The sequence below is a fragment of the Diadema antillarum genome, unplaced genomic scaffold (genome assembly GCF_040938485.1).
Source record: "Diadema antillarum isolate AM-2024a unplaced genomic scaffold, OU_Dant_1.0 scf00000093, whole genome shotgun sequence".
Taxonomy (NCBI): Eukaryota; Metazoa; Echinodermata; class Echinoidea; order Diadematoida; family Diadematidae; genus Diadema; species Diadema antillarum.
In genome coordinates this window covers 3,650,203-3,675,459 of record NW_027270982.1, presented here as the reverse complement: position 1 = coordinate 3,675,459, position 25,257 = coordinate 3,650,203, and the positions used below count along the sequence as shown (strand labels likewise).

The 25,257-nt window shown below is 38.1% G+C and overlaps 1 protein-coding gene across 1 annotated transcript in view; it reads left to right on the top strand.

Annotated features, from left to right (window-relative positions):
• Positions 1–25,257, top strand: part of LOC139718344 (dynein axonemal heavy chain 3-like) — a 128,112-nt gene that overhangs the window by 60,574 nt on the left and 42,281 nt on the right. The window contains exons 33-48 of the mRNA XM_071629822.1: positions 2,200–2,418; positions 2,963–3,063; positions 3,718–3,832; positions 6,231–6,364; positions 8,137–8,151; positions 9,378–9,545; positions 10,423–10,624; positions 12,641–12,646; positions 13,621–13,859; positions 14,341–14,490; positions 15,132–15,351; positions 16,102–16,365; positions 18,458–18,549; positions 20,238–20,279; positions 22,935–23,016; positions 24,319–24,457. Of these exons, the coding sequence (XP_071485923.1) occupies positions 2,200–2,418; positions 2,963–3,063; positions 3,718–3,832; positions 6,231–6,364; positions 8,137–8,151; positions 9,378–9,545; positions 10,423–10,624; positions 12,641–12,646; positions 13,621–13,859; positions 14,341–14,490; positions 15,132–15,351; positions 16,102–16,365; positions 18,458–18,549; positions 20,238–20,279; positions 22,935–23,016; positions 24,319–24,457 (2,188 nt within the window). The remainder of the gene's footprint in view (positions 1–2,199; positions 2,419–2,962; positions 3,064–3,717; positions 3,833–6,230; positions 6,365–8,136; positions 8,152–9,377; positions 9,546–10,422; positions 10,625–12,640; positions 12,647–13,620; positions 13,860–14,340; positions 14,491–15,131; positions 15,352–16,101; positions 16,366–18,457; positions 18,550–20,237; positions 20,280–22,934; positions 23,017–24,318; positions 24,458–25,257) is intronic.

Sequence of the window (25,257 nt, the reverse complement as noted above, 5' to 3'; positions counted from 1 at the left end):
AGGGGGCCCAAACGCCCCAAACTTAAGGAATCTGTAAAAATCTTCTTCTCCAGAACCAGAAGTGATAGAGCTAAGTTAATACTATGAGTTTGTACATTGATAACTGTAGTTTCAAGTTTGTTCATGGCAGAATCAGGGGTGCCCCCCTTGGGACCCAGGGGAGGGGGGTGAGGAGGGGTCCTAATGGGGCCTAAATTGTACATTTTTATCTTCTTCTTGAGAACCCCATGACCCATTTTCACCAAACTTGGCAGGTAGCATCCCTAGGGGGTTAGGAACTCAATTTGTTAAAATGGGCACCATGCCCCACCCAGGGGGGCCCCCAGGGGGCCCAAACGCCCCAAACTTAAGGAATCTGTAAAAATCTTCTTCTCCAGAACCAGAAGTGATAGAGCTAAGTTAATACTATGAGTTTGTACATTGATAACTGTAGTTTCAAGTTTGTTCATGGCAGAATCAGGGGTGCCCCCCTTGGGACCCAGGGGAGGGGGGTGAGGAGGGGTCCTAATGGGGCCTAAATTGTACATTTTTATCTTCTTCTTGAGAACCCCATGACCCATTTTCACCAAACTTGGCAGGTAGCATCCCTAGGGAGTTAGGATTTCAATTTCTTAAAATGGGCACCATTCCCCACCCAGGGGGCCCCCAGGGGGGCCCCAAACCCCCAAAATGAAGGAATCTTTAAAAATCTTCTTCTCCAGAACCAGAAGTGATAGAGCTAAGTTAATACTATGAGTTTGTACATTGATAACTGTAGTTTCAAGTTTGTTCATGGCAGAATCAGGGGTGCCCCCCTTTTGACCCAGGGGAGGGGGGTGAGGAGGGGTCCTAATGGGGCCTAAATTGTACATTTTTATCTTCTTCTTGAGAACCCCATGACCCATTTTCACCAAACTTGGCAGATAGCATCCCTAGGGAGTTAGGATTTCAATTTCTTAAAATGGGCACCATTCCCCACCCAGGGGGCACCCAGGGGGGCCCCAAACCCCCAAAATGAAGGAATCTTTAAAAATCTTCTCTAGAATCAGAAGTTATAGAGGTAAGATAATACTATGAGTGAGTACATTAATGACTGTATTTTCAAGTTTGTTCATAGGAGATCAAGGGGTGCCCCTCTTGGGGGCAGGGGGGGGGGGGGTTGGTTGAGAAGGTCCAAATGGGGACCTGAATTGTACATTTTCATCTTCTTCCTGAAAACCTCATGATGTATATTCATCAAACTTGGCAGGTAGCATCCCTAGGGGGTCAGGATCTCAATTTATAAAAATGGGCACCATGCCCCACCCAGAGGGCCCCAGGGGGCCCCAATCCCCCCCCCCCCCAAATTAAGGAATCTTAAAAAATTTGGGCCCTTATTGTACAGTTTCATCTTCTACTTGAGAATGCCTGGTCAAATTTTGGTAGAGCTGTGAATAATTTAGATTAGTGACTGCGTGAAAGGTGAACTTGCGATACTCAGGTGAGCGCTAGACCCGCGGGTCTCTTGTTTTGTATGTGTGTATGCTGACCAGAAAAATGACTTTGATTGAAAGATTTAAGTTTCCTCTGTCATTATCTTCTTTTTCTGTATCAAAATGGCATGTATTTTTGTGTAATGTACCTTTTTCAGTGTAGAAGTGGGCTTGATTTGCTATAAAACCTGTATGAAGATGAACGTAGCAAGCAAGGCTGAGCTCAGTAGATTTTGATTTTCACTGACCCCGTTTGGGTGCCCTTACAGTGTATAATAAAAGAGTTTGTTAGCTCATCAGCTCATGCTCTATCCAAAATCTCATGTCTGATCAATATTTCCCATTGTTTGATGGCACATGCAGTTGACTGTGAAAAGGAGATACATGTACATGTACTTCTTGACTGCTTTTGCACAGGCAGTTTATCAGCCTGTCCAAAAAGAATCTCATTTGCGGATATTGAAGGTTCTCAGAGAATTGTGGAAGGAACAGGTTAACATCTACAAGGTCTCGACTTTTCCTTTAAAGGGATAGTAATATAAATGTTACATGTAGCAATTCACAGCTCATCTCTTCAAAATTCCTTTGACGATAATTTTTACAAACTTCGTCTTGATAGGATTTACAAGCCCCATTATGTCAATCAAAATTCTTTTGCAGTTCCTATTTTTTTTTTTAAATGAATAGTTACTTGGACACTAAAACATTTGCTTCTAGACTTACTATTCGATATTTTCTTTCACTGAAGGTGGAACATCGAATCATCAACCCCAAGGCAATCACCATGGGTCAGCTCTACGGCCGGTTTGACCCCATCTCTCACGAGTGGTCGGATGGTGTGCTGGCCAACACGTTCAGGGAGCATGCCTCCAGTACATCGGACGCCAGGAAGTGGTGCATATTTGACGGGCCGGTGGATGCGGTCTGGATCGAAAACATGAACACTGTCCTGGATGACAACAAGAAGGTAGACTCCTTGACAAGTCTTTAAGAGCTTTCACGCCAAAGGATGTTGAATCACACATGTTGCTTCAATTTGGGTATGGTCTTCAAAAAGAATAGATTGAGGAATCATGCCCATCATAATTTCAGAGTTGGTATGATTTTGTTTCATGTTTAACCATTTCAGTAGTGAAATAGTCTTGTATATATTCCTGTTTTTTGCAAGAGATGCTGGACCCTTGAATGGACTCTGTATTTTCACCTGTTTGCAACAAATTACCAATGATAGTATGGAGTGTTATGGAATGTGCACAAGAATATAGAGAACATCTTCCCATAAGAAAGTGGCAATATTAAAATGAGTTGCCAAAAAATTGTATGAAGTGTACTTGCTCCAAGAAGTACTGTGAAGGAAACATGTTTGGCATAAACAAAACTGAAGCAAACAGAGAAAGATAATCTGTTGGATGATCCACTGTCTCACTTTTGGGACTTCAGGACGCATTTATGCCTGCTTCATATATTTATATGTTTCTTATCTCATCTCTCATTATGTTTCCTCCTGACAGCTGTGTCTAATGAGCGGTGAAATCATACAGATGAACAACAAGCAGAACATGATCTTTGAACCCAAAGACTTGGAGCAGGCTTCCCCAGCTACTGTCAGCAGGTAGGGAAATTAGTCTTGTCTCTAGTCTCATCACTTATGGCAGAGTCAGTCATGCTGTGTGTAGTCATGATAGAAAGCAGATGTCAATTTATCTTTCTGTTTTGCAGCCCACAAGAAGTTAGAAGTTTTGCAAGTTTTTGTGTCACAGCAATTCTTTGGTTGATATTTAATGAGAGAATAAAGTTATGGAAGAGAATTCAACTCCAGCACATTGAAAAATAAAAAAGTTTGATATAATGTGCAATAGACTGTCCAAGAAATCAAAATAATACTACAGTTAATTCTACTTCCGTACGATACTTATGTTACTGGAACAACTTTGATGAATTCGGGAAGCATTTTCAGACTACAGATGAAATAATTTCACACAAGAAATCTGAATAGCTTTTCTCCTTATGCTCTACTGTTACAACTGTGTTGTTGAAAAAATGATGAACTATAGAAGTAATGATTGACTCTGGATGAAGTGAGTCTGAATAGGAGACTAAATATGAAAGTAAAGTAACATTGTTTGGAATGTTTAAGCTCCCTTTTCATGTCTTGACTCCCTGCCCCGCCCTACCCTGCCCTATCCTGCCCCTGTCCCATACTGCTCCACTCTGACCCACTCTGACCCACCCTGCCCTACTCCACCCTGTCTTAACCCTCCCCTAGGTGTGGAATGATCTACATGGAGCCTTCTCAGCTAGGCTGGCAGCCACTCGTGGCATCATGGCTGGAGCATGAGTGTCCAGACTTCATCACCAAAGCCCAAAAGGACACCATGCAGGTATGTGACAGGGCCTGGTATTCCTACTTCCATTCCCAAGCCCCATTGCCTGAAAAACAGAAAAACAAAACACAAACAGCAATAATAATAACAATAATAACAACAACAACAACAACAGCAGCAGCAGCAGCAGCAGCAGCAAAACCCGTAAAAATAATTCCAGTATATCATCTAATAAGCCCCAAGTCAATCAAATTCTGTGTAACTTAATTTGCATATGGTTCTTGTTTGTAGTTAACAATCACATGAAAATGTTTTGTTTTAATACAAAAGTCTGTCAGTACTTTTGATTTTTTTGTTTTTGCTGTTTTTGACTCTCATCTGTGTTGTATAATTACAATCAAGTGGAAATTTCTAGTGGTAATAAGTCAATGTTAGAATTCTGTGAATTGGAGTGTTGCTTTGTTTTAAAAGAAAAAACACAAACAAACAAACAATAAAAAAAAGCAACAAAACAAACAAAAACTACCAACTAGAATTATAATTGGTACATACAATTGTATACACATTTGAATGTAATTTGGCACAGTGTTTCTTGTTCTGTATCCATGCTTGAAGTCATTTTTAATAGGCAAAGTGTAATGATGTTACTTGTCATTTTAGGCATGATGTGAACATCAAAAACTCACCCAGCACAGCATTAGTAAAAAGATGCATTGAGATAAATTGTGCATTATCACTTGTAGGGTTTTGGAAAATTTGAATGTATTCAAATCCATTCTAGATGAAAGCACTAGCTTGCAGTGACATTGGAAGACAAAGGCATAGAAAAAGAGAAAGAGCCACAGCACTTCATGTATCACAGATTTGTCAAGATTTCTTTCACTGCACACCTCAGAGAATTTTCGCAAATACTTTTATCCCACGATCGTATCCCTCATAAGGTAGTGAATGTGTCAAAAACACCAGATATTAGAGTAAGATAGTGTGTCAGAAGTACATCATGTGCACAGAATGCACTTTGCCAAATGAACATGCATATAATTATGTATCAAAAAGAAAAGCCAGAAATGTGATAAACCATGCCTGCTAGTACAGTGCCTTCAATGATTTATTCAATAATTCATTTGGATGGCCTTGGAATTATTAATGATGGATTTCACTTTTGTGTTTTGATTTTGGAGCACTAGAATTTTGTCCTGTAAGTAGAAATAGCAGACTAGTACCGTTAGTGCACCAGTTTTCGACAGGGCCCAGATTTTGACACCCAGCAGATAATTCTTATCAAATTCTACACTCAATACCAATGTCTGCCTTCAACAATCAACCAAGTTATCAATCACATTTCTAGTCTTATATAAACACCGTTTGTCACTTGTCATCATAATCCGACAGTAGAGTATTTAGGACAAAAGCAACACAGTGTCAGCAGAAATGTTGATGTCAGCCATTTTTAGGGGTTCAAAACAATATGACGCATTTTGTATACATCGCCATAAAATGAAATTCACCCATGCCGGTTATCTTACTTTAGTATCAGTTTGTTTGCCAAATCCTGATTTCATAATCGTCTTTAGTAATTTCATGGCTGAATTCGTGATAAATAAGCAAACTTGTAGAAAGAGTTGGCTTTGAAAATGTGGCACCAGATTTCGACATTCCCATATTAAGACACGTTATAGAGGAAATAACAAGTTCTTGCGCTGGTATGACTGCTGGTTTGTGTCCACAATGCAGTGTACGCGTACTGTATGCGCCATGTGATTTATGTGTGATGCGCGCTGTGATTGTGTCGAAAAATGATGCAGGGTGTCGAAGTCTGATGCCAGCGACGACGTGACGGAAATCGCTTAAAAATTGAACACGAGTGCATTCAAATGGGAATTTCGTTCAAGGCATATTATTATTGGCCTTTGTAGCTCAACTTCATATCAAAATTCCTATGTAGAACGGTGCAGTATTGATGGTAAACAAGGAAATGTGCTAAAGTGTCGAAAACCGGTACCCTAACGGTACAACTGAAGTTATTTTCCATGTTTTATATGTCAGTTGTCCATCAGTTGATAGTTCTATTTAGTGTGATCTGTATGAGGGTGATCTTGTCAACCACTTTTTGCAATTTTGTGGTGTGGTGCCGGACTGCACTCTTCATCCATTGATGCATGTTGGTAAGGGAGACAGCTGGAGCAAAAAAGAGAAAAGAAAAAGAAAAAGAAAAACACAGAAAAAGAATAGAAAAGAGAAGAAAAGGAATTTGTGTCAAGAAATGTATTTGTGGACACTGTGTAAAAGTTCATTGATTGTGCATATTCTACATGTATGACTGTGATGTGTAGCTGGTGTGGATGTTACAACACCACACTCAACAGAGTTTTTTTTGTTTTGTTTGTTTGTTTGTTTGATCATGTACTCTTGTGTCCGGTTCTTGTTGCCGCCTGTGTGCCATTCTGACTTGCAGTTGTTGTTTGAGTGGTTGCTGCCACCTTGCTTGCACCACGCCAGCCGGGTTTGTCGTCAGCTCGTGCCCATGTCACCAATGCACATGACTATGTCCATGTTGAAGCTGTACAAATGTCTCTTGGCAGATGTCGGGTAAGGCCCCTATTTTTCATGCTATCCCCACTTTAATATTAACACTTACTTTGTGCCCAGACACTTTGCCTAACTTGCCAAACTTATTCATCAGCACTCAGTAATTCCCTGCAAAATTTAACCTAGTTGTAAATGGAGGTAGCAAGCCCACTCTTAGGTGCATGGGATGGCATTGATGACACACTGGGGACTCAGGGAATAAGATACTGTAAAACATGATATTTTCGCGGCATTAAATTTTCACGAATTGGAGCCAATGGCCTTTTTCACCGCATTAAATTTTCGCGAGTTGCTTCTAAACATTCAATGCATATAGTGTAAACAAGCATTTTCGCGTGCATTTTAATTTTGCGAGTCTTGGCTCTCGCGAAATTAAAATGCATGTGAACATTCCTCATTTTACAGTAATCTCTGTTCTTATACAATCAGTCTCCAGACATCTGTGCTGATTCATAAAGAAAGCACTCCAGTGTGCATGTAGATCAGTAAGCAAAGCGCAGTAAGGGTTAACTTGAACCCGGGGGAGGTGGAAATTGACAAACTGCAACTTGAAGTGATGCTGTAAGCCTACATTGTAAATAAAAAGGAATAGAATTAATGCTTTCATTTCTCATCACCAGGCTACTTATTCATCTAAACTGTGGCAAATCTTATTCCAGTGCCAAAAAGTACTGTACCTTCACACAAAATTTATTTGTCACTCAAAGCGCATGTATTGCTGATTTAAAAGGACAAGGGTGTAATCTGCATAGAAATTTTGCAGGGAGAACACTCCTCTCTACCTCAGCTTAATTTGTTTTGGGCTCTTGATTTTCAGAGCATTATTGACACTTTAATGCATAGCTTATTTTGAGCAGATAGTTTTCTTATTGTATTGTTTCAAATATACCTGGGAATTACTATTTCTTAATGTACTGATTATAGAATCATTGATAAATAGTTTTGTGGAACATATGAAACAGTGTGAGTTATGTGAAGATTTTCTGATATGTGTGTGATTGCACCTTATAATGAATTCAACTTAATAAGTGTCACTGTACACATCGTGATAGGAGCGTGAATTTTTAGATGTGTTTAATGTTTAACATGATTGTACTTGTTGAAGTCTGATGTAGCAACCGCACACACTAAATTGGTTATGTTAATGCAACAAAGTGTCAATTTACACATTGTTATAGGAGTGTGAATTTTTTTATTTGTTTTGATGTTTGACATGATTGTACTTGTCAAAGTCTAATGTAGCATAAGTGCACACTAAATTCATTCTGTGAATCCAACAAAAGTGTCACTGTACACATTGTGATAGGGTTGTGAATTTTTAAATGTGTTTAACATGACTTAACGTGTTGAAATCTAATATAGCACTTGCACACACTAAACTACTGTGAAGATATGTTCACATACAATATATGTGTATATATCAGCTCCTATATGGTGAAAGGCCTACAGGCATACCAGGAGTTGATTGTTTCCTGATTGTTGCTGGAGGTTGGCACACACATTCAGCCATATTTTATGATTAGATTCCTGCTTTAAACAAGCAGTTTCTTTGGCTGCCCAAAGTTTGCTAACTTATGATGATTAAATACTTTCTGTTTCATTCAAAACAAATTTCAATCCACATTTTTTTTTTTAATGAGCAATGATCTGAGCATATTACTAATGTTTCTTCTCTTTTGCAATGGTGATTTTGCTGCATGACACTTGACCCCTTCCTGCACATTGACCTTTAACCTCCCTTTGTTGCTGGTGAACCAACCCTTCTAACCCAGGGCCATAAAGCAAAGGTATGGTGTGAATGAAGCTTTGTGCATTTATGCCCACTAATTGCAATGCCTCAGCTGAAAGCTGCATTAATCTTCTACCAACCAGTAACCTCTACACATAGAACATGTTGAATGCCACCACACAGTGAATATTATTGTTGAAACTTAAACCCACAAATTCTGAATAGCTTGGGACACCATATGAAAAGTTTTTATATTATATGTAGAAAACAAATTCTGTCGGATGTTAGTATTTATTTTTTATATAAATTCTTTGCAGAATCAAATATCTATCAACCTTCCTGTAACACATGAAAAGATATTGATGCTGCAGTGCAAATGTATTGCCATTTTGATTGTCTAGCTGTTTTGGCAGTGTAAACTGTTTTTGAATGTCATGGTGAAAAGTTCTATACTCCTTTCCTTCTTATATCAGCTCAATATAAAATGGGTGGCATGTGAGCTTTTGCCCTTGCACTGTATCTGAAATCATGTTGGACATTTGTGTCTGGATTAGCTAACAGAATTTATTAAACAGTGCACAGTTGTATGTGTCCCATGCCTATGCTGTAATGTCGTAGATTATGTATGCTAAGCAGCTTCTTCTCTCTGAACTGCTCTATATGCCAGTAGGAAAAAAGCAAAGGGCTGCAATCACTAAATTTGTCTGAATTTAGATGTCTGTTTTTACCACTGATGAAAATTATGGTTGAGACTGCGGTTACAATCTGAACCCTTTCGAACTTCAATTGCCCGCGACCGCTCCCTTTCTTCTGTGTTTATGTGTAGGGTGTAGGTGTGTGAAATTGTGTATGTCTTCTCTGCCAGTTTGATATTATTCCTGCAGCATATTTCTCAGCAAGCTAATCTCTCTAAAAGCAGGGTCAATTTTTCTAAACCTGTGTCTGGCAAAATAGTTTGAAACCTATTGCTTCTTTTGGTGAGTAGAGAATAATGACATTGCAAAAAAACAAAACAAAACAAAAACAAAACAAGAACAAACAAACTAAACTGTAGGTGTTCAAGGGTTAACATCTAAGGTGATCTTTTACTAAGTCCAATGAATGCAATGTCATGAAAGTGATTTGTATGAAAGCCATGAACTGAACTAAATTTTACATCAGAGTCCTGCTTTAAATGTAAACTGCAGTTATAATCATAGTAAAAAGTACAAAATAACAAGTTTCATAGTGGAAGATGGTACCTTATCTAAGCACCAATATGATGACTTGATTTCGGCGGAGCAGGAGGGATGCAGACAGCGACGTGGAGGATGAGGAGGATGAGGAGACGGATGACACGTCCCTCTCAGACCAGAAGGTTCTAGAGGAGAGGGCCAACATGATGCTATGTTACTTCCTCTTCTCTCTGGTCTGGTCTGTTGGCGTGTCCGTGGATGGAGCCTCCAGGGACAAGTAAGATTTCTTGCCTGAAACTGTGCTATCATGTCTTGTCATCTTTGCTAATTTTAATCACTAAAGCAGCCAAAGTTGAATTGCAAGTGATTTAACAAAGGAGCTTTTGTCTTATGAATGTGTTTATGAAATAAACAGTTGGGATGATGATCTAGGATAGGCTTCCTGTATTGTAGAGCAATGATGTCAGTTCAATCAATCAAGAAAATATGTTCAAGAACTAAAATTCCTTGGACCTCTGTTTGATTCTCTTAATAACTTTCTCTTGAAGGTAGAGAATTAGTAGTGCTTAATTCTCTCTTGACTGTTCTCTTGCTCTCTTATCTGCTTTATGTCCTTCATAATGTATACTTCAGGTACTGTACCTGCTGCAACTATTTGAAGTAGCTTTCTCCCTTTTCCTCATATTTTGGGCATTGCCAGAAGTGATTCAATTTGATGATGAGAAGAATGTCCTATAATTGCAACTGATTGACAAATTGCCATTCATTGCCATGAATAAACACCAGTCATTCAGTGTTCGAGTAAGAGCCATGATGTAAATCATTGGCATACATGCTCAGCTGTCATGGGAACCCACGATCTCCTGATTGCTAGACAGGCAACATATCCACTAGACTACCGAGCTTCACTTGATGGCCAATGATGTTTTTGATCCTGTATAGCAGCCAGTACTGCATATTTCATTCAAATTGACTCAATTTATGCTCATGATTTTTATCATGGCTACTGCTCAAACACTTAATTATCAAGATTTATTAATGTTAATGAGAGGCAATTAGAATTTGTCAAGCAGTTGCAATAAATGTAGCATGACTCAAGAATCATCAATTTGAAATTCATGTGAGAATCATGGAGTCCCACTTTGTCTATTCAGTTTCAGTGAGTTCTTTAAGCAGCTGTGTGACATGGACAGCTCGGGGAAACATCCCCGCCCCAAGGACCTCAAGTTTGCCCGTAGTCTCCTCATCCCAAAGAGGGGCTCGGTCTTTGACTACGTCTACACCAGAAAGACCTTTGGTGCCTGGAACCGGTGGGAGACGCTGGTCACGCCCACCGAGATCGCGGAGAGTACACAGGTAAAATGAGAGTTTCCGTTTATTCCATATCAGTGTGGTTAAACGACCTACTGTTAATAGACTTTTCAGTGGTGATTAACCATCATGGCAGATCACTGTTGTATGTCTTGAGCAGAAATATATCCCTAATGATCTTAGCTAATCACTGATGAGGTAGACTTATAACTACATTTAAAAAAAAGAATCATATAACTACAGTCAAACGTGTCTATAGTGGCCACCCAAGGAAGACAAAAAGGTGGTCACTATTGACAGGTGGCTGCTATAGACAGGGTAAAGGGCTTTTCTCTCAGAGGGGATTTTTTTTTTAGTGGCTGTATATGATAGTTAGCCACTCAAAGGTAGGCTTGATTGTAATTTCTAACAAATTTACCCCTTTTTTTTGTTAAACCATGGCATGTCAATTCAACACTAAAGATAAACCAAGCTTTTTTTAAAAGTGCAATAATATTTAGTGGTTTCATTCTTTATTGCGCAGTCAGTTGCTAGCAAAAGTCAAAATTTGACATGAGATGCTCTCATGCACAATATAATCTCAGGAGAAAATTTGATGGTGCAGAAAGTGAGACTATATCTGTTAAATTCAGTCAGCATTATGGTACAATGTAGTTTGTCTGGTAAAAACTCATAAACAGACATGCTGCAGTGAGTTTTATGTAGGGGAAAAATCTGACTGATTGATTTGGACTCTCCACATAACACCAATGACCATGTAGTAGAGATGTTTAACACACTTGTGTCATTGCTGATTGCCCATCTAACATCATCAGCTGTAAACACATACTAAATCCTGCTGCATTCACTGTGATGTTGTAGCAATGACTATGTGCTATAACATTTTCATATCAATTCATATTATACTAATGATGCACAGGATAGAGTGTGTTAGTGAAGGTGCGGCGCGCTCGAGAGTATTGACAATGGTGCGACATGCACGAGGCGCAGCCGAGTGCATGTTTGCAACCGTTGTCAATACTCGAGAGTGAGCCGCACCTTCACTAACGCCACGAAATAATCCTGTGCATCATTAGTTTTATAAAATGGGTCGAAAACTAACAGCATTATTCACGTACCTTTGTGGGTCAATACCAGTCAGCTACATGTAGCACTCGCTCAAAAGTCAAGATGTCCGAAGATGTTCGTCCCAAACATTTACGCACGTCGCACTCGGAAATCCCGCACACTCACCTAGTACTGTACGTACGTATAAAAGAGTATACGTACGCCACGTACTGTTATGCACAAGAAAGGCCGCCGGCTGTTGTGGCAGCCCGCGGCCCGAACTAGGTTGTTTACAGGATTGACAGCACGTATAGTAGCGCGTGACGCACTTGTAACAACTGATTGAGTGCGCACTGCTAGTGTAAAACATTGTGACGTACGTCAGGCCAGGGAAGTGGAAGAGAGACTCTTCTTAGTGCTTACCTGAAGAAAATAATGCACGCACACGTGACTCATTTCAGCGCTTCCAATTGGCTACATTCTTGAACCCATTTTATAACATTTCATATCATTTCTTCCTTATGATAAAAATCAGTATATAGTCAGAAGCCAGGAGTTGAATCGTCCTTGTACAAATATTTGAACAATTTGATACAAGATGCAGGAAAATAGACAAGGCAGTGCATATTTTAGCACAACTTTACATGTGTAATCTACAGACTGATCATCAATCAACACTAAACCATGACACTCATTTTAAATGAATTAATGATTCATTACACTGAATATAAGAGATGCAACATCATGTGACTGCAGTCAATCAAATACCACTGTCATTTCCTCATCCTGTCCACAACTGTACCTCTTAAACATTCATGACAGAGCTGTCTAGTTTCGCCTTTGTTCTACTTTCCATTTTGAGTTCTGCTTCGCCATCATTTCTGAACTGATTTGCATGAAATTTCGTGGACCATTTTATGACTTGCTTTTTACCCTTTCATTCCCTGTCTTTTTGCATGCTTCATGACGCTATCTCTCAACCACACTTCATACCAATCTTGTCGATTGATGTAGATGATGGTAAGAATAATAAAAAAAAAATACTCAAAGTTTCTTCCTGATACATCCATTACTTCCAGAGTGTTTGAATATTTCAGAGTTCATTCCATCACATGCAGAGACTATATCCACCTGTAGGCTGAATTTCAACATATGAGGCAAAAGACAGTCGAAATTCAGACCGCAATCCATAATTCTCTGGGAAGACTTAATACAGCAGTGCCAGAATCTGCTTTCGATGATTTAAAGATTGAGAAACAGTTTGCATTTCGTATTGTCTGTTTTGTTTGCATTTGTATGTATAATCTTTCTGTGTCCTGATGTGTTATCCAATGCAACACCTGCTAATCTATGAACGGCTTGATGATAATTCTTTAAAATTGTTTTCACAAGTTAGAGGCACTGATTATCATTTTGTTCATTTGTGGATGCTTTGTTAAGAAAGATATTAGAATAACTGGAAATAGATGGGTTCCATGTGGTATGATCTAGTGCAGAATTTCATTATAAATGATCCCCCCCCCAAAAAAAAATGAAGTGTCCCTGAAGTGTTCCTCATAATTTTAGTGCATTATCATCTTGTTTTATCTTTCTTGGTGTATGATGATATTTAGTTGCTATGCTGTATGCAGTATATGAAGAAGCATGGCATGGCACTTTGTGTTCCATCATGTACATAGATGATTACTGACCCATGATAATTGGTCTGTACAGAAAGGGCCAAATGTTGCAATCATCTATTAACTGCATATGGAAAAAAAAATGAATGGACTACATATGAAAATTGAATACTAGCTGCCGGATACTGGATGAAGGCATGGAAAAACTGTACACAACCCTTTTAATGCAGTGCACAGACATGACCATGGATGATTGGGATGTGACAAATCTCTTCACTTATTACAGAGATTCAAAATTTGCAGTTGGGTCTTTTTCATCTGATCATATTTTAGATAATCTAACCGCTATATCACAAATGGTTTCTGCCTTTCCAGGTCAACGAACTAATAATCAAGACAGTGGACACAGAGCGACAGCTTTTCTTTCTGCGCAAGCTGCTGCTTCAGGAGCAACCGGTGCTGTTTGTCGGGCCGACAGGGACGGGCAAGTCAGCAATCACCAATGCCTTCCTCCTGGAGCTGGCCAAGGGGGATTTCATCCCAAACAACATCAATTTCTCGGCTCAGACCTCGGCCAATCAGACGCAGGACATCATTCTCTCAAAACTTGACCGGTCAGTATTGCTAATATCACAAATTATCTTGTCTAAAACTTTATTCATTCAATATTGGTGGTTTCTTATGAGAGCAAAATTTTTTTTAAAAATGACCTTGTTGGTACTGTGTTTGATTGGAATCTTTCAGGTCAGTGTGTAGATATCACCACTTGATGAGTGAAAAACAGAGGATGTGCCATAATGGAGTTTGCAGTGGCATTCCCTTGTAGTGAATGAGAAACTTGGTGCAATCTTCACTTATATCATTTTCTTCGTTTACCCTGAAGATAAAGCCTAAAAGTAATCAACCCTTATTGCTTTAATGATGACAAAAGGATTGGTCACTTTCATGTTACTTCACTAGAGATATATGTTGCACAGTCTTGTTCAATGTCATCGTTCATCAACATTTAGAAAGAGATCAGCAGGCTTAAAAAGGATCATGAATATGATTATTTGATGATGTGATTTAATTTGTACCTTTATCTTTCATATACAGGAGGAAAAAGGGAGTCTATGGCCCCACCCCTGGTAAGAAGCTGGTGGTGTTTGTTGATGATCTAAACATGCCAGCTAAGGAGAAGTATGGTGCTCAGCCTCCTATTGAACTACTGAGACACTGGGTTGACCATGGATACTGGTTTGACAGGTGAGTTCACTGAAGATCCTGGTGTTTGTGCCCTCCTATTTTTTCTCTTTATCCATCTGTGTATCAATTCAAATATCAAACACCACTGTCTATCCCTCTATCTGTCTATCTATCTATCTACACCTGTCTATCTATCTATCTATATTTCCATCTATCTCTATCTGTATCTGTCTGTCTGTCTGTCTGTCTATCTATCTATCTATCTATCTATCCATCTATGTCTATCTATATCTGTCTATCTACGTATCTATCTATCCATCTACCTACACTGTATTTATCTACTTATCTCAATCTATCTTCTCCCTATGTAGTTTTGTCCACCTTGATCTCATTATTTATTATACATTTATCTTTTAATATCATCTTTCAGTTGAATATTGTACATCACTTTCATCACTTTCATCTTAATAGTAATTGATCTTTGTTGAAATGATTCCTCAGGTGAGAAAAAGAAAGGAATACCCTGTTGGCTACATAGACATCTTGGAATATTAATGACCTCTTGTGTCAACTAATGATTTGTGATATATTCTGATTTGATATTTGCAGCCTTGTTGTTTTCATTTTGAAGTTTGTGTGAAAAAAAAAGAGGCAGTTCCTCTCATTCTGTTATCAAATGCTTTTGTGTTTCTTCACTTCAGGAAAGACACAAGTTTGCAATATCTGGAAGACATCATGCTGGTGTCGGCCATGGGTCCACCGGGCGGCGGTCGTAACACCGTCACACCCCGCTTCCTCCGCCACTTCAACCTCATCACGATCGACACGTTCACAGAGGAGACAATGAAACACATCTTCACACCACTCCTGGACTGGCACTTCAACCGTGGCTTTGAGACGGCGCACAGACGCTACTCCAGGGTGAGGAAGACTGTCTGTCTGTTTGTCTGTCATGTGATCAGTATAATTCTGTCCCATTTATGACCCACACTTTTATGACATACCATCTGTGGTATCAATTTACATATGAAAGTGTTATGAATGGTTTACAGGCACTATCATGCTTTATAGAATCATATGCATGTATGTGATATATACCTCTGTGTTTGTGTTGTTTTTTTTTCAAAGTAATTATCAATTTTTACACAGTCCAGTTTGCACAGTCCCTCTCACTGTTGAGAGTCTGTGGTATTTTTGTTTTATGTGTTCTGATATTGTAATCAAATTTGAATTGAATTTGTTGTTGGTATTTCACAACAACATATAATAAATAGCACTGGGCAAAACAATATCAATAATATCAAAGAACTGTTTGAAATGTAGAAATGAATTTCAAAGTAGATGGAATGATTCATGAGCAGATAACGGTAGATAACACAAGATTGCATTCAAATAGGTGACAAAAACAAAGCTTTACGTCCATGCCGAATAAGAGTGTGAAATGTGGTGAAACACACTAAAAGCAATTGGGTATCAGTTCTTGTCTGTTTCTTTGGTTGATTCTTGAAACATGAATTTTCCATAAGGATACAGATATTCAATTTTGCTTATGTTATTGATAACAAACAAAATGGCAGCAAAAAAGGAAAGTGTAAAAAAAACCAAATTCACTGTACTTTTATAGGAACCTCTTTAATTCTTATGAGTCATATATCCCTGTATCTCTCCCAGATCATGGTATTCTCCACCACTGAGGTCTACACCCAGGCCATCTCCAGCTTCCTCCCTACCCCATCCAAGTCCCACTACGTCTTCAACCTCAGAGACTTCGCCCGTGTGGTTCAGGGCATCCTGCTCATCAAGCCCGCCTGCATCCCCGCCGGCGTCGACGGCTCCAAGAAGCTCATCCGGCTCTGGGTCCACGAAGTCTACCGCGTCTTCTACGATCGCCTGGTCGACGATGAGGATAGGCAGACTTTCTTCGCTATGGTCAAAGTGAGTTCTCTCTCTTTCTCTTTTATTTATTTAACTCTTTATGCGCCATGGTGTGAATTCCCCTGTGTGTCACATTTTTCTGAGACCGCAATGTAGGCATGCTTTGGGTAAACATTCCATGTTTCATATCTATGAAAGTTTTTATAGATTTTGGTTACGCTGAACATGCAATGAGCAAAATTGTAGAAAAAATGCAAAGCTTTGCTTTGATGTAAATTTTTAACACAAATCTAAGATTATTTTTCATTCAAATGATCAGGAGCTACATCATTTTCCAGGCATGACTTTTGCACACAAAACAGTGACAGAAACTTAGAATTTACTCACAAACCCAATAGGTAACACTGCTTGATATTTAACCCGTTGAGGACGAGTCCATAGTATACTCGGGCAGGTTTGTGTGGGAAATGCATGTTGTAGCAAAATCAGCCCGTCCTCAACAGGTTAGTCACAACATTATGCAAGCTACACATGTGACAGGAATGGAATGACGCTTTCATTTTACCGTATCATTTGGCGATTTATCGATCGATCAGTGTAGTTTGAGCAAAATACGCAAACTTGGCACCCCGTTGACTGAGTAGGGCGTGCAAACGTGTCACATACCAAAAGAGTTGAATACTGGGTAGCGTGGGGATTCATGAGTGGCCTGATTGAATCGATTTTCATTCGCTGCCCTCATGGGTACATTTGAAAACCACTAATAGTAACTGTCAGCGAATATGTGCATCAAAGGATACATGTATTCTATTGGTAACTATCGACTCAAATCAAAATTCTTCAGCTGCGTGTGTACGTACATAGAGATCGGTGATAAAGCTTTTGGTTACAGGGATTCTCGAATATATCCAATCTGGGCCAGCCTTCCCACTCCATGAATTCCCCACGCTACCAAGTCTTTAAAGGGCCCCTGAAATCCAAATGCATGTTGATTTGTGTTGATTTATGATACCCTCATCATGACTTTTGCGGTGATAGAAATATCTAGAAACATTCCATGTTCCCTCGCCATGTCTTTTGTTAGTCACATTAATATCACAGAAACATGCAAGTTATGCTGAGTTGAGGGGAAGGTGCATTCCAATGTCTTTTGTTAAACATTTCAGTACTTTAGCAATGATTGACAGATGATGTCATCTCAAGAATATTGGTTTGGAAGGATTTTTTGTGGGCGTTCCCAAGTAATCTGACGAAAAATAGAAGAAAAAAATTGTTAAAAATATATGGAATGTTTCTAGATATTAGTTTTACCGCAAAAGTGATGTTGAGGGTATCATAAATCAACACAAATCAACATGCATTTGGATTTCAGGGGCCCTTTAAGAATGAACAAGACAGGATATTCACATCTACAGTAGATGGGATGTTTTCATCTAGTTCTTGAATCTTGAATCTCTTGAATCTTGTTCAACAGAATTTTTCTCCCAAGGGTGCCAGTGCTCCTTTGAAAGGGAATGATGAATCCACTGAAGAAAACATAACAAACAAAATATGTGTGGTGTACAAATGACATGAACTCGGGGGGAAAGTTCATATATTTCAATTGAGATGATAATGTGATAATATAAGTTATAGATCCCAGGGTATAGTCTGAAAATATTACCCAGTAAACATATGTAAGTCACAAAAATATAGTCCCTGAGGTCTTTGCTTATGATTTCAAATCTTTGTTATTTCATAAGAAATATACAATGTGCAACTGATATGTAATAAGTGATTCATATGAGAGAATTTATGTGAAGCAGTTTGTAGATAACAGATTACAAGCAGGAAAAATATGGTTATTTGTTGGCATATACTTACATAGTAGAGGAATATTAAACACTGAGACAGAAGATGAATAAACATGTGATAAATCAACTAAAATGCCTGCATCTTAAAAGATACAAGAGACATTCTGTTGTGCAGTCAGTACTTTGTAGAATTATGACATACACAAGTAAATTGTCGGCTGGAGCAAAGCATTCCATGATGAAGGGCTAAAGGTTAAATTCCTGTCATCCAAAGGAAAATTACATGGATGCACACATGTGCATGCAGATTTTCATGTCGACCAAACCGTTCCTTTCTGAACTTCTTTACATGAATCCAGACGGTGGTACAGAGTCAATTCAAGGAGAAAATGAACAATGTGTTCTCTCACTTATCAACGGGCAGGGAAGTCACCGACACAAACATCAGGAGGTATGTATGGAACGCTTTCCCCTTCCTGCTGTTGCTAGGTAACCAGAGGAGCATAGTAGTAAATGTCCTGGTGTGGTGTAGTTTGATGTCAAGCAAAATCTTGTATTGTAGACTGCTATATGTTTGGTAAATGTGAGGTGCATCAACTTGTGCTGCTTTGAGATCTAGAAAAAAAGAAAGTAAATGTGTACTGTGAATGAGTAATTGGCTGTAGAATTGATCTGCTGGAGACATGCAACCTACATGTATGTGTCTTAAAACTATTTAAATTCTGTATTTAGATGTGCCAATTCATTTGGAAGTTTATGCTGTACACTGTGCTTGGGTTTGTGATGTGATTTTCAAGGTAATGAAACAGGGGAACGTGTATGCTGGGAATATCTTTGCAAGAATTTGTGAAATTAGCATAGAAATATTAAGGATTGGATTTGTTAGGTTAGAACATTGAGAGCTCTATGTATTCCGCTCTCAATCATCAGTATTTAGTCATCCATGTCACGTTAGATTTCTTGTCCTCAGTTTTATACATATATGCATCATCTTCTCATTGTAAACACACATACATGCACTATCATTCGTTGTAACAATAGTGTCTATATTTTGTGAAGACGATCAGGTCTTGGCAATTTCCCAAAACCGCAAAACCAGATCGGTTAAGCAATGATCAATGCATAAGAAATGATCAGTATGATTTCTCTATAACTTTATCAAAATAATATAAAGTGTGATATATATTTTTCATTTGGATTACATGTTCAGAATTTGACCTTGACATATTGACTCCTTAACCTCATCAAATTCCTTCAAAATTTACTGAGCAAATTGTCAGAAATAATGAACTTCCAGATCATAGGACATTTCATTTTGGCATTTAGATGTATTTCATGAATGATGCCATAATACGTATTTGACCATCATAGTTTTAGAATCCCATATACAGCTACTAAGCATTAAAATAGTATGTCTACACATAATCTATGCTTGTTCTCACAATAGACCACTTTCAAAGGCTTCCAAAATGTCTGTAATGTTGCACAGACCCTGAAGTTCATGATGTCAACCTTGTAACATCCAATTAAGTTGAACCTTCAAGATTGGCACAAAGTTGTAAGCATTATAAAATAGATGAAGTCAACAAAGAAATGAAGATAATATTGAAAATCGATTTTTGCACTTTTGTAACAATTAGCTGTATGGTAATATGTTAATTGATTATTTTTTCATCTCTTTAATTTCTTGTATACAATAGTGTATTGAGATTTTTTTGTTTAACACATAAAAAGAATTGTCTTAGTTAATGGCAACCTGCAGAATGTAAAATAATTCAGACTCAATTTGAAAAAAGATTTGTACAAAAACTACTGAGCAAGTGAAGAAATGGCATATTATATGTAAAAAGAGAACAAAACAAAAATAAATTTCTGAAGTGCGGTGCATATGTCATTCAACCTGAGGTACCCTAGAGAATTGAGTGCCTGGTACCTTGTACCCTACTTGCCATTTCTGATGTGATGGAAGTGGTCTATTTGTAGTGGAATCTAGTGACTTGTATACCGTAGTAGGTAGATAGAAGTGTCTATCCCCTGCTAAAGCCCTGCTTGGAAAGCAGCTGTGTTTGTCGATTATGTACATGTTGTAACGCAAACAAAAATTTTGCATCCTCCCTCCCCGCAATTCCCACAATGCAGCAGTAGTGCTCATCCTGAAATACGTGATGAACATTTACGAAGGTAGAACCCTTGCGCTTATCCCCCTTGCACATGTTGCTTTGCTTGTCATTCTGCCTTTGATTTAATCTCTGTTCTTCCACTGTCTTCTTCACATCACTTTTCCCAAATCCTTGAAATACTGCACTTTTATTCCCAACTTTTGATTCTGTCGTGTTTTTAATGCACCATCAGCATGCAGAGTGATCTGTGATGCACGACTTTAACTTTGGTTGTGCCAGGTGGCTTTATTTTCACTTTGAAAAACCTTGGAAATATTTGATTACACCCTCTGTCATTGAAGGCTTTTGAGAGTGCACAATTTGATTTAACTTGGTCATTGTTAGTGCCACAAAATGTAAGGGTAATGGTGGGTAGAATCTCTCTGCCTTTTGTCAACTATGGTTGCATTTATGAATGAATATATTATTATTTTTTAATGCAGGATTGCTGTGAGCATTGAAAAATAATCATTACCATGGTTTGGGCATTGCACTTTACTTTTCCTTTTTTAAAGTTTATATTTGATTATTTTTGCTCAGCTTATATGAACAGTAAAATCTGTGTCAAAGCATAATCAAGGATTGTAAGAGGGATGCATGCAAAGTTAACCCTTTCTGTGCTAGGGACTTCTGACAGTGTGTACAACGCTAAGGAGTTTTCTCTGCCAATTTGCACTTGAAGCACACAAATGGTACATGGTGAACAACAAAAAAATGAATAAATGCCCAGTCATTGACATTGAATGTCACATTGCTGTTGGAGAGTGTGCACATTTCTCTTGATTCATCACTCTTTTCCTTCACATTGCTTTCTTCTTCTTTTTTTTAAAAATCATCTTACTGCAATATCTTCATTCTTTGTATTTGCATCCTTGCATGCAAGAAGCACAATATCCTCTCTGTTAGATCGTAGCTCTCTGTACTCAATTCTAACGTAGATGTAGCAGCTGTTATTTGGTCTCGCTTGCATGCTGCATGAGGAATCGATGCTCACAAAGTTTATGCTCAGCATGCATGACCCTGACGTTGCATTGTAGATTAGATGTGCATGCAGTCATTATATGGTTCATGTGCCTCCATATTTTGAAGCCATCAGAGCCTGCTCTCAAGGAGATGTGTTTTTGTTTTCATGTAAGAGTCCCTAGAATGGAGTGAGTTAAATCCATTTCTCCCATGGTACAAACAAAGGAAGACTATAACTCTTGATGGATATGCATGTCAACACCACGACCATGTGTAGAAGCAGCAATGAAGAATTGGTCCTGGTGTGAGAGATTTTCTATTTTGCCTTTTATAAACCAGAAAGACATTTGCATGATGCACCATCCATGAATTAAATTCCCTTCTGACATCTTTTAAAGGACAAGTTCACCTTCATAAACATAAGGATTGAGAGAATGCAACAATATTAGTAGAACACATCAGTGAAAGTTTTAGGAAAATTGGACAATCGATGCAAAAGTTATGAATTTTTAAAATTTTTGTGTTGGAACCGCTGGATGAGGAGACTACTACAGCTTGTGATTCATATGCGTACAACAGTATAAAGAAAATGTAAAGAAAATTCAACATATTTTCACTTTTTGCGCATAATAAAAGAGCACTTGACTTGCCTCTTTCTAAAGGCAGGGGGAATAATATTGCCCATAACATTTGTCGGTAACGAGTCGGGGGAATGTGTACTTTTTTCAAAAGATGAAATTTTATGAAATTCTCTTTATGTTTTCCTTATATTGTTATACGCATGTGACATCTAAGTTATTCACACACTGCAGTAGTCTTCTCATCCAGCGGTTATTGCACAAAGACTTCAAAAATGCACAACTTTTGAACGGATTGTCCGATTTTCCTCAAACTTTCAATGATGTGTTCTACTAATATTGCTACATTCTCTCAATCCTTATGTTTATGAAGGTGAACTTGTCCTTTAAGGATAAGTAACAAAATCCTGAAATTCACTGACAAAAAAAAAGATAAGACAAATAAATTGAGAAAAGAGACATTGATTTTGGACTGATGTCTAGTCAATGACTAGTGATATTATATTTGGAGTCTTTTCAATCAATTTTCTAAAATGCACCTTTATTCTTCAGTTTTAGTTTAATTCACATATATTTGGATTCATCATTCTGATTTGATGCCTTTCATTACAAACTTGTTAAAAAAATAGATGATGATTTATTTGAATTCAACTTCCATGTAACCAACAAATATAAATTGAAACATTGATTGGTGGTTCAGCACAGTTTCAAGTGCAGACCACTTGACAATAGACTTTCATGAAGAAAAGGTAAGTATTGTTTTAATTTGACAAAGTACAATATGTACATACAGCATCATTTTCAATTTCCATTTGCAATTCTTGTATAACGTGTTGTAAATTTGATTACTCTTACCTGCCTATTGTAGAAAGGCAGATGTAGATATCATAAACATTGTTTGAATGATAAAGAAAAGGAGATTTATAGATTACAAAAATAGAAATCAGTAATTCTCATATCATTTGATATGTGGTTTCAAATTTTGTACATGTGCCAAGATATAAAGCTAAGTGAATACAAACCGCATTGTTCAAATAAACCACTTTACTGCTGAAAATAGCTTTCAGAGGTATAGGTACTCGTATTAATGAATCCTGATGTTTTTACTGGATGTATGTACTCCTGCGATTGTGCAGCTTGTTCTTCGGAGACTACATGCAGGTGAAGGAGGAGGAGAAGATTTATGATGAGATCACTAACATGGAACAGCTGAGAGAAGTGAGTGGTTGACCCCTGGGGTGACATACACTGTATCAGTCTTTTACACAAATACATTTAAAACATGATCTTTAACCCATTGAAGACAAATCCCGAGTATACTCGGCAGATGTCTGTGGGAAATGCGTGTTGTTGTAAAATCAACCTGTCCTCAATGGGTTAATGCACTATACTAGATTATGTGCACAACAAATGCATAAGGCCAAGTGCAGTTTCATTTCACGTAGGCCATAGACCGAGGTGAAATAGAAATGTATGAGGGCTGATTATGCATTCTGAGTGTATATTGGCTGGAATAATGCATGGAAGTACCATTTGATACAGTAAATTAAGTGTATTTATAACATCAATTTGTGTATATCGGCTTGGTGGATTCCCCATGCAAGAATCAAATGTGTTGTTCATGACGATGTATGAACCATTACAAAATCAATGTATGTCATGTGGCACTGATTCGAAGAAGCACAAATCTTGTCATAGATACACTGTTATTTTACTTTATTACAACTGAATAACAAATTGCCCTTCATTGACCGTAAATGAGTACCGATTGTTCAGTGATTTAGTCGTAAGCAGTGATAAAGAAATCATGGGCATACATACTTAGGTTAGATTTGAACCAACGATCTCCTGATTACCGGACGAGAATTGCATTGAATAGACTACCAAGCTTCCGCCCGACAACTAGTGCTAGTTCTTATTCTTATAGCATGCAGCGGGCACTACATATCTATTCAAATCTATGAATTCTTGCGTGGAGTTGTTTTTATTGCAATCGATCATCAAATTGCTCTTCACCAACATAAAGAAGCACTGATTATTCAGAGTTTTAATAGTATCCATGATAAGAAATCATGGGCATACATAATCGGGTTGGATTCAAACAAACGATCTCCATCGCTTTGATGAAAATTTCATGGTAGAGCTACATTGTAGGCTATTTTTCATGTTAATGGCCAGTATTTAAAACATAATCCTAGAAAAAAGAATGCAAAATTGTGCTTGTGGTTGTGATTGCTCATACTTTCACACTTAAAGTTAATGACTGACCCAGAGACTCTGCTAAATGAAAGTGCTTGATTTATTGTCTTCCTCTTTTTTTTTTTAATTTTTTTTTTAAACTTTTTATTGGATGTAAACCAACAGGTAAACAACATATTTACATTATTTACAAAAGGTACACATAAAGTCAATATCAGCAAGGTCAACAAATCACATGCTAAGTATACAGAATATTGGTTATACCGAAGTTTCAGCTGTCAATATCTTGTGGGAATTGGGTGTTATTTATTTTCCTTCCAGACTGTGGAGAAGTATCTTGAGGAGTACAACATGATGACCAAGGCCCCAATGGATCTGGTGATGTTCCGCTTTGCCATCGAACACATCTCCAGGATCAGCAGGGTGCTCAAGCAACCCAATGGACACGCCCTCCTTGTCGGTAAGTTTCCTCATCTATCAAAGTTGGTCAGTTATCGTCTTTATTATAAAAATAAAACTAAATCTCTTATGGTCATGCCTTGTCAGAAGACAGTATATCCTTTTCTGCACAAATGTCATTATCATCTAAGAAGGGCTCTTCCGCCATCTTAAGGTCTGAACATCATAGGTGGACACACCCTACTGTTCTTGTTTTTATTTGTGTGTGTGTTTTGCAGAAAGTACCAGCTTTAGATGATGCCCTCAGTAGTCTATCTGGAAATATCTTACTGTCTTGAGTGGACACACCCTCTTTCTGTCATGTTGCACAGATTTTTGTTTGTAGATGGTACCATCAGTGTTGGACATACTCCTCTCCATATGTGTTTCCATCATTTAAATCATCATTTCCATCATTTTAAGATCTACCCAGCTTATTTTGACTCAATCTCACTTTGTTGTTTATGGTTGGTACCATCTCAAGGTGACACACTTTTTGTTAGGTCTTCCTCTGTGGAGGCCACACCCTTCTTGATTGATTTTACTACCTTTGATAGATGCATATACCTCTTTCTGACTAAATAAGATGCTTATCATTCTGTTACAAAACTGACCCAGTGTTTTCCCATTCTAGCTCTAAGCTGCATTATTCTGCTACACATCTGAACTAGGAGATACCTCTCTTTGGCTTTAAGCTGCCTATCATTCTGTTACAAATCTGAACCCAAGATTTTTTTTTCTCACTCTCCGATTACATTGCTCTGGTTAATGGATATAATGTGATCATACATCAAAGAATCTCTTTGTCTACCGATAAACTCA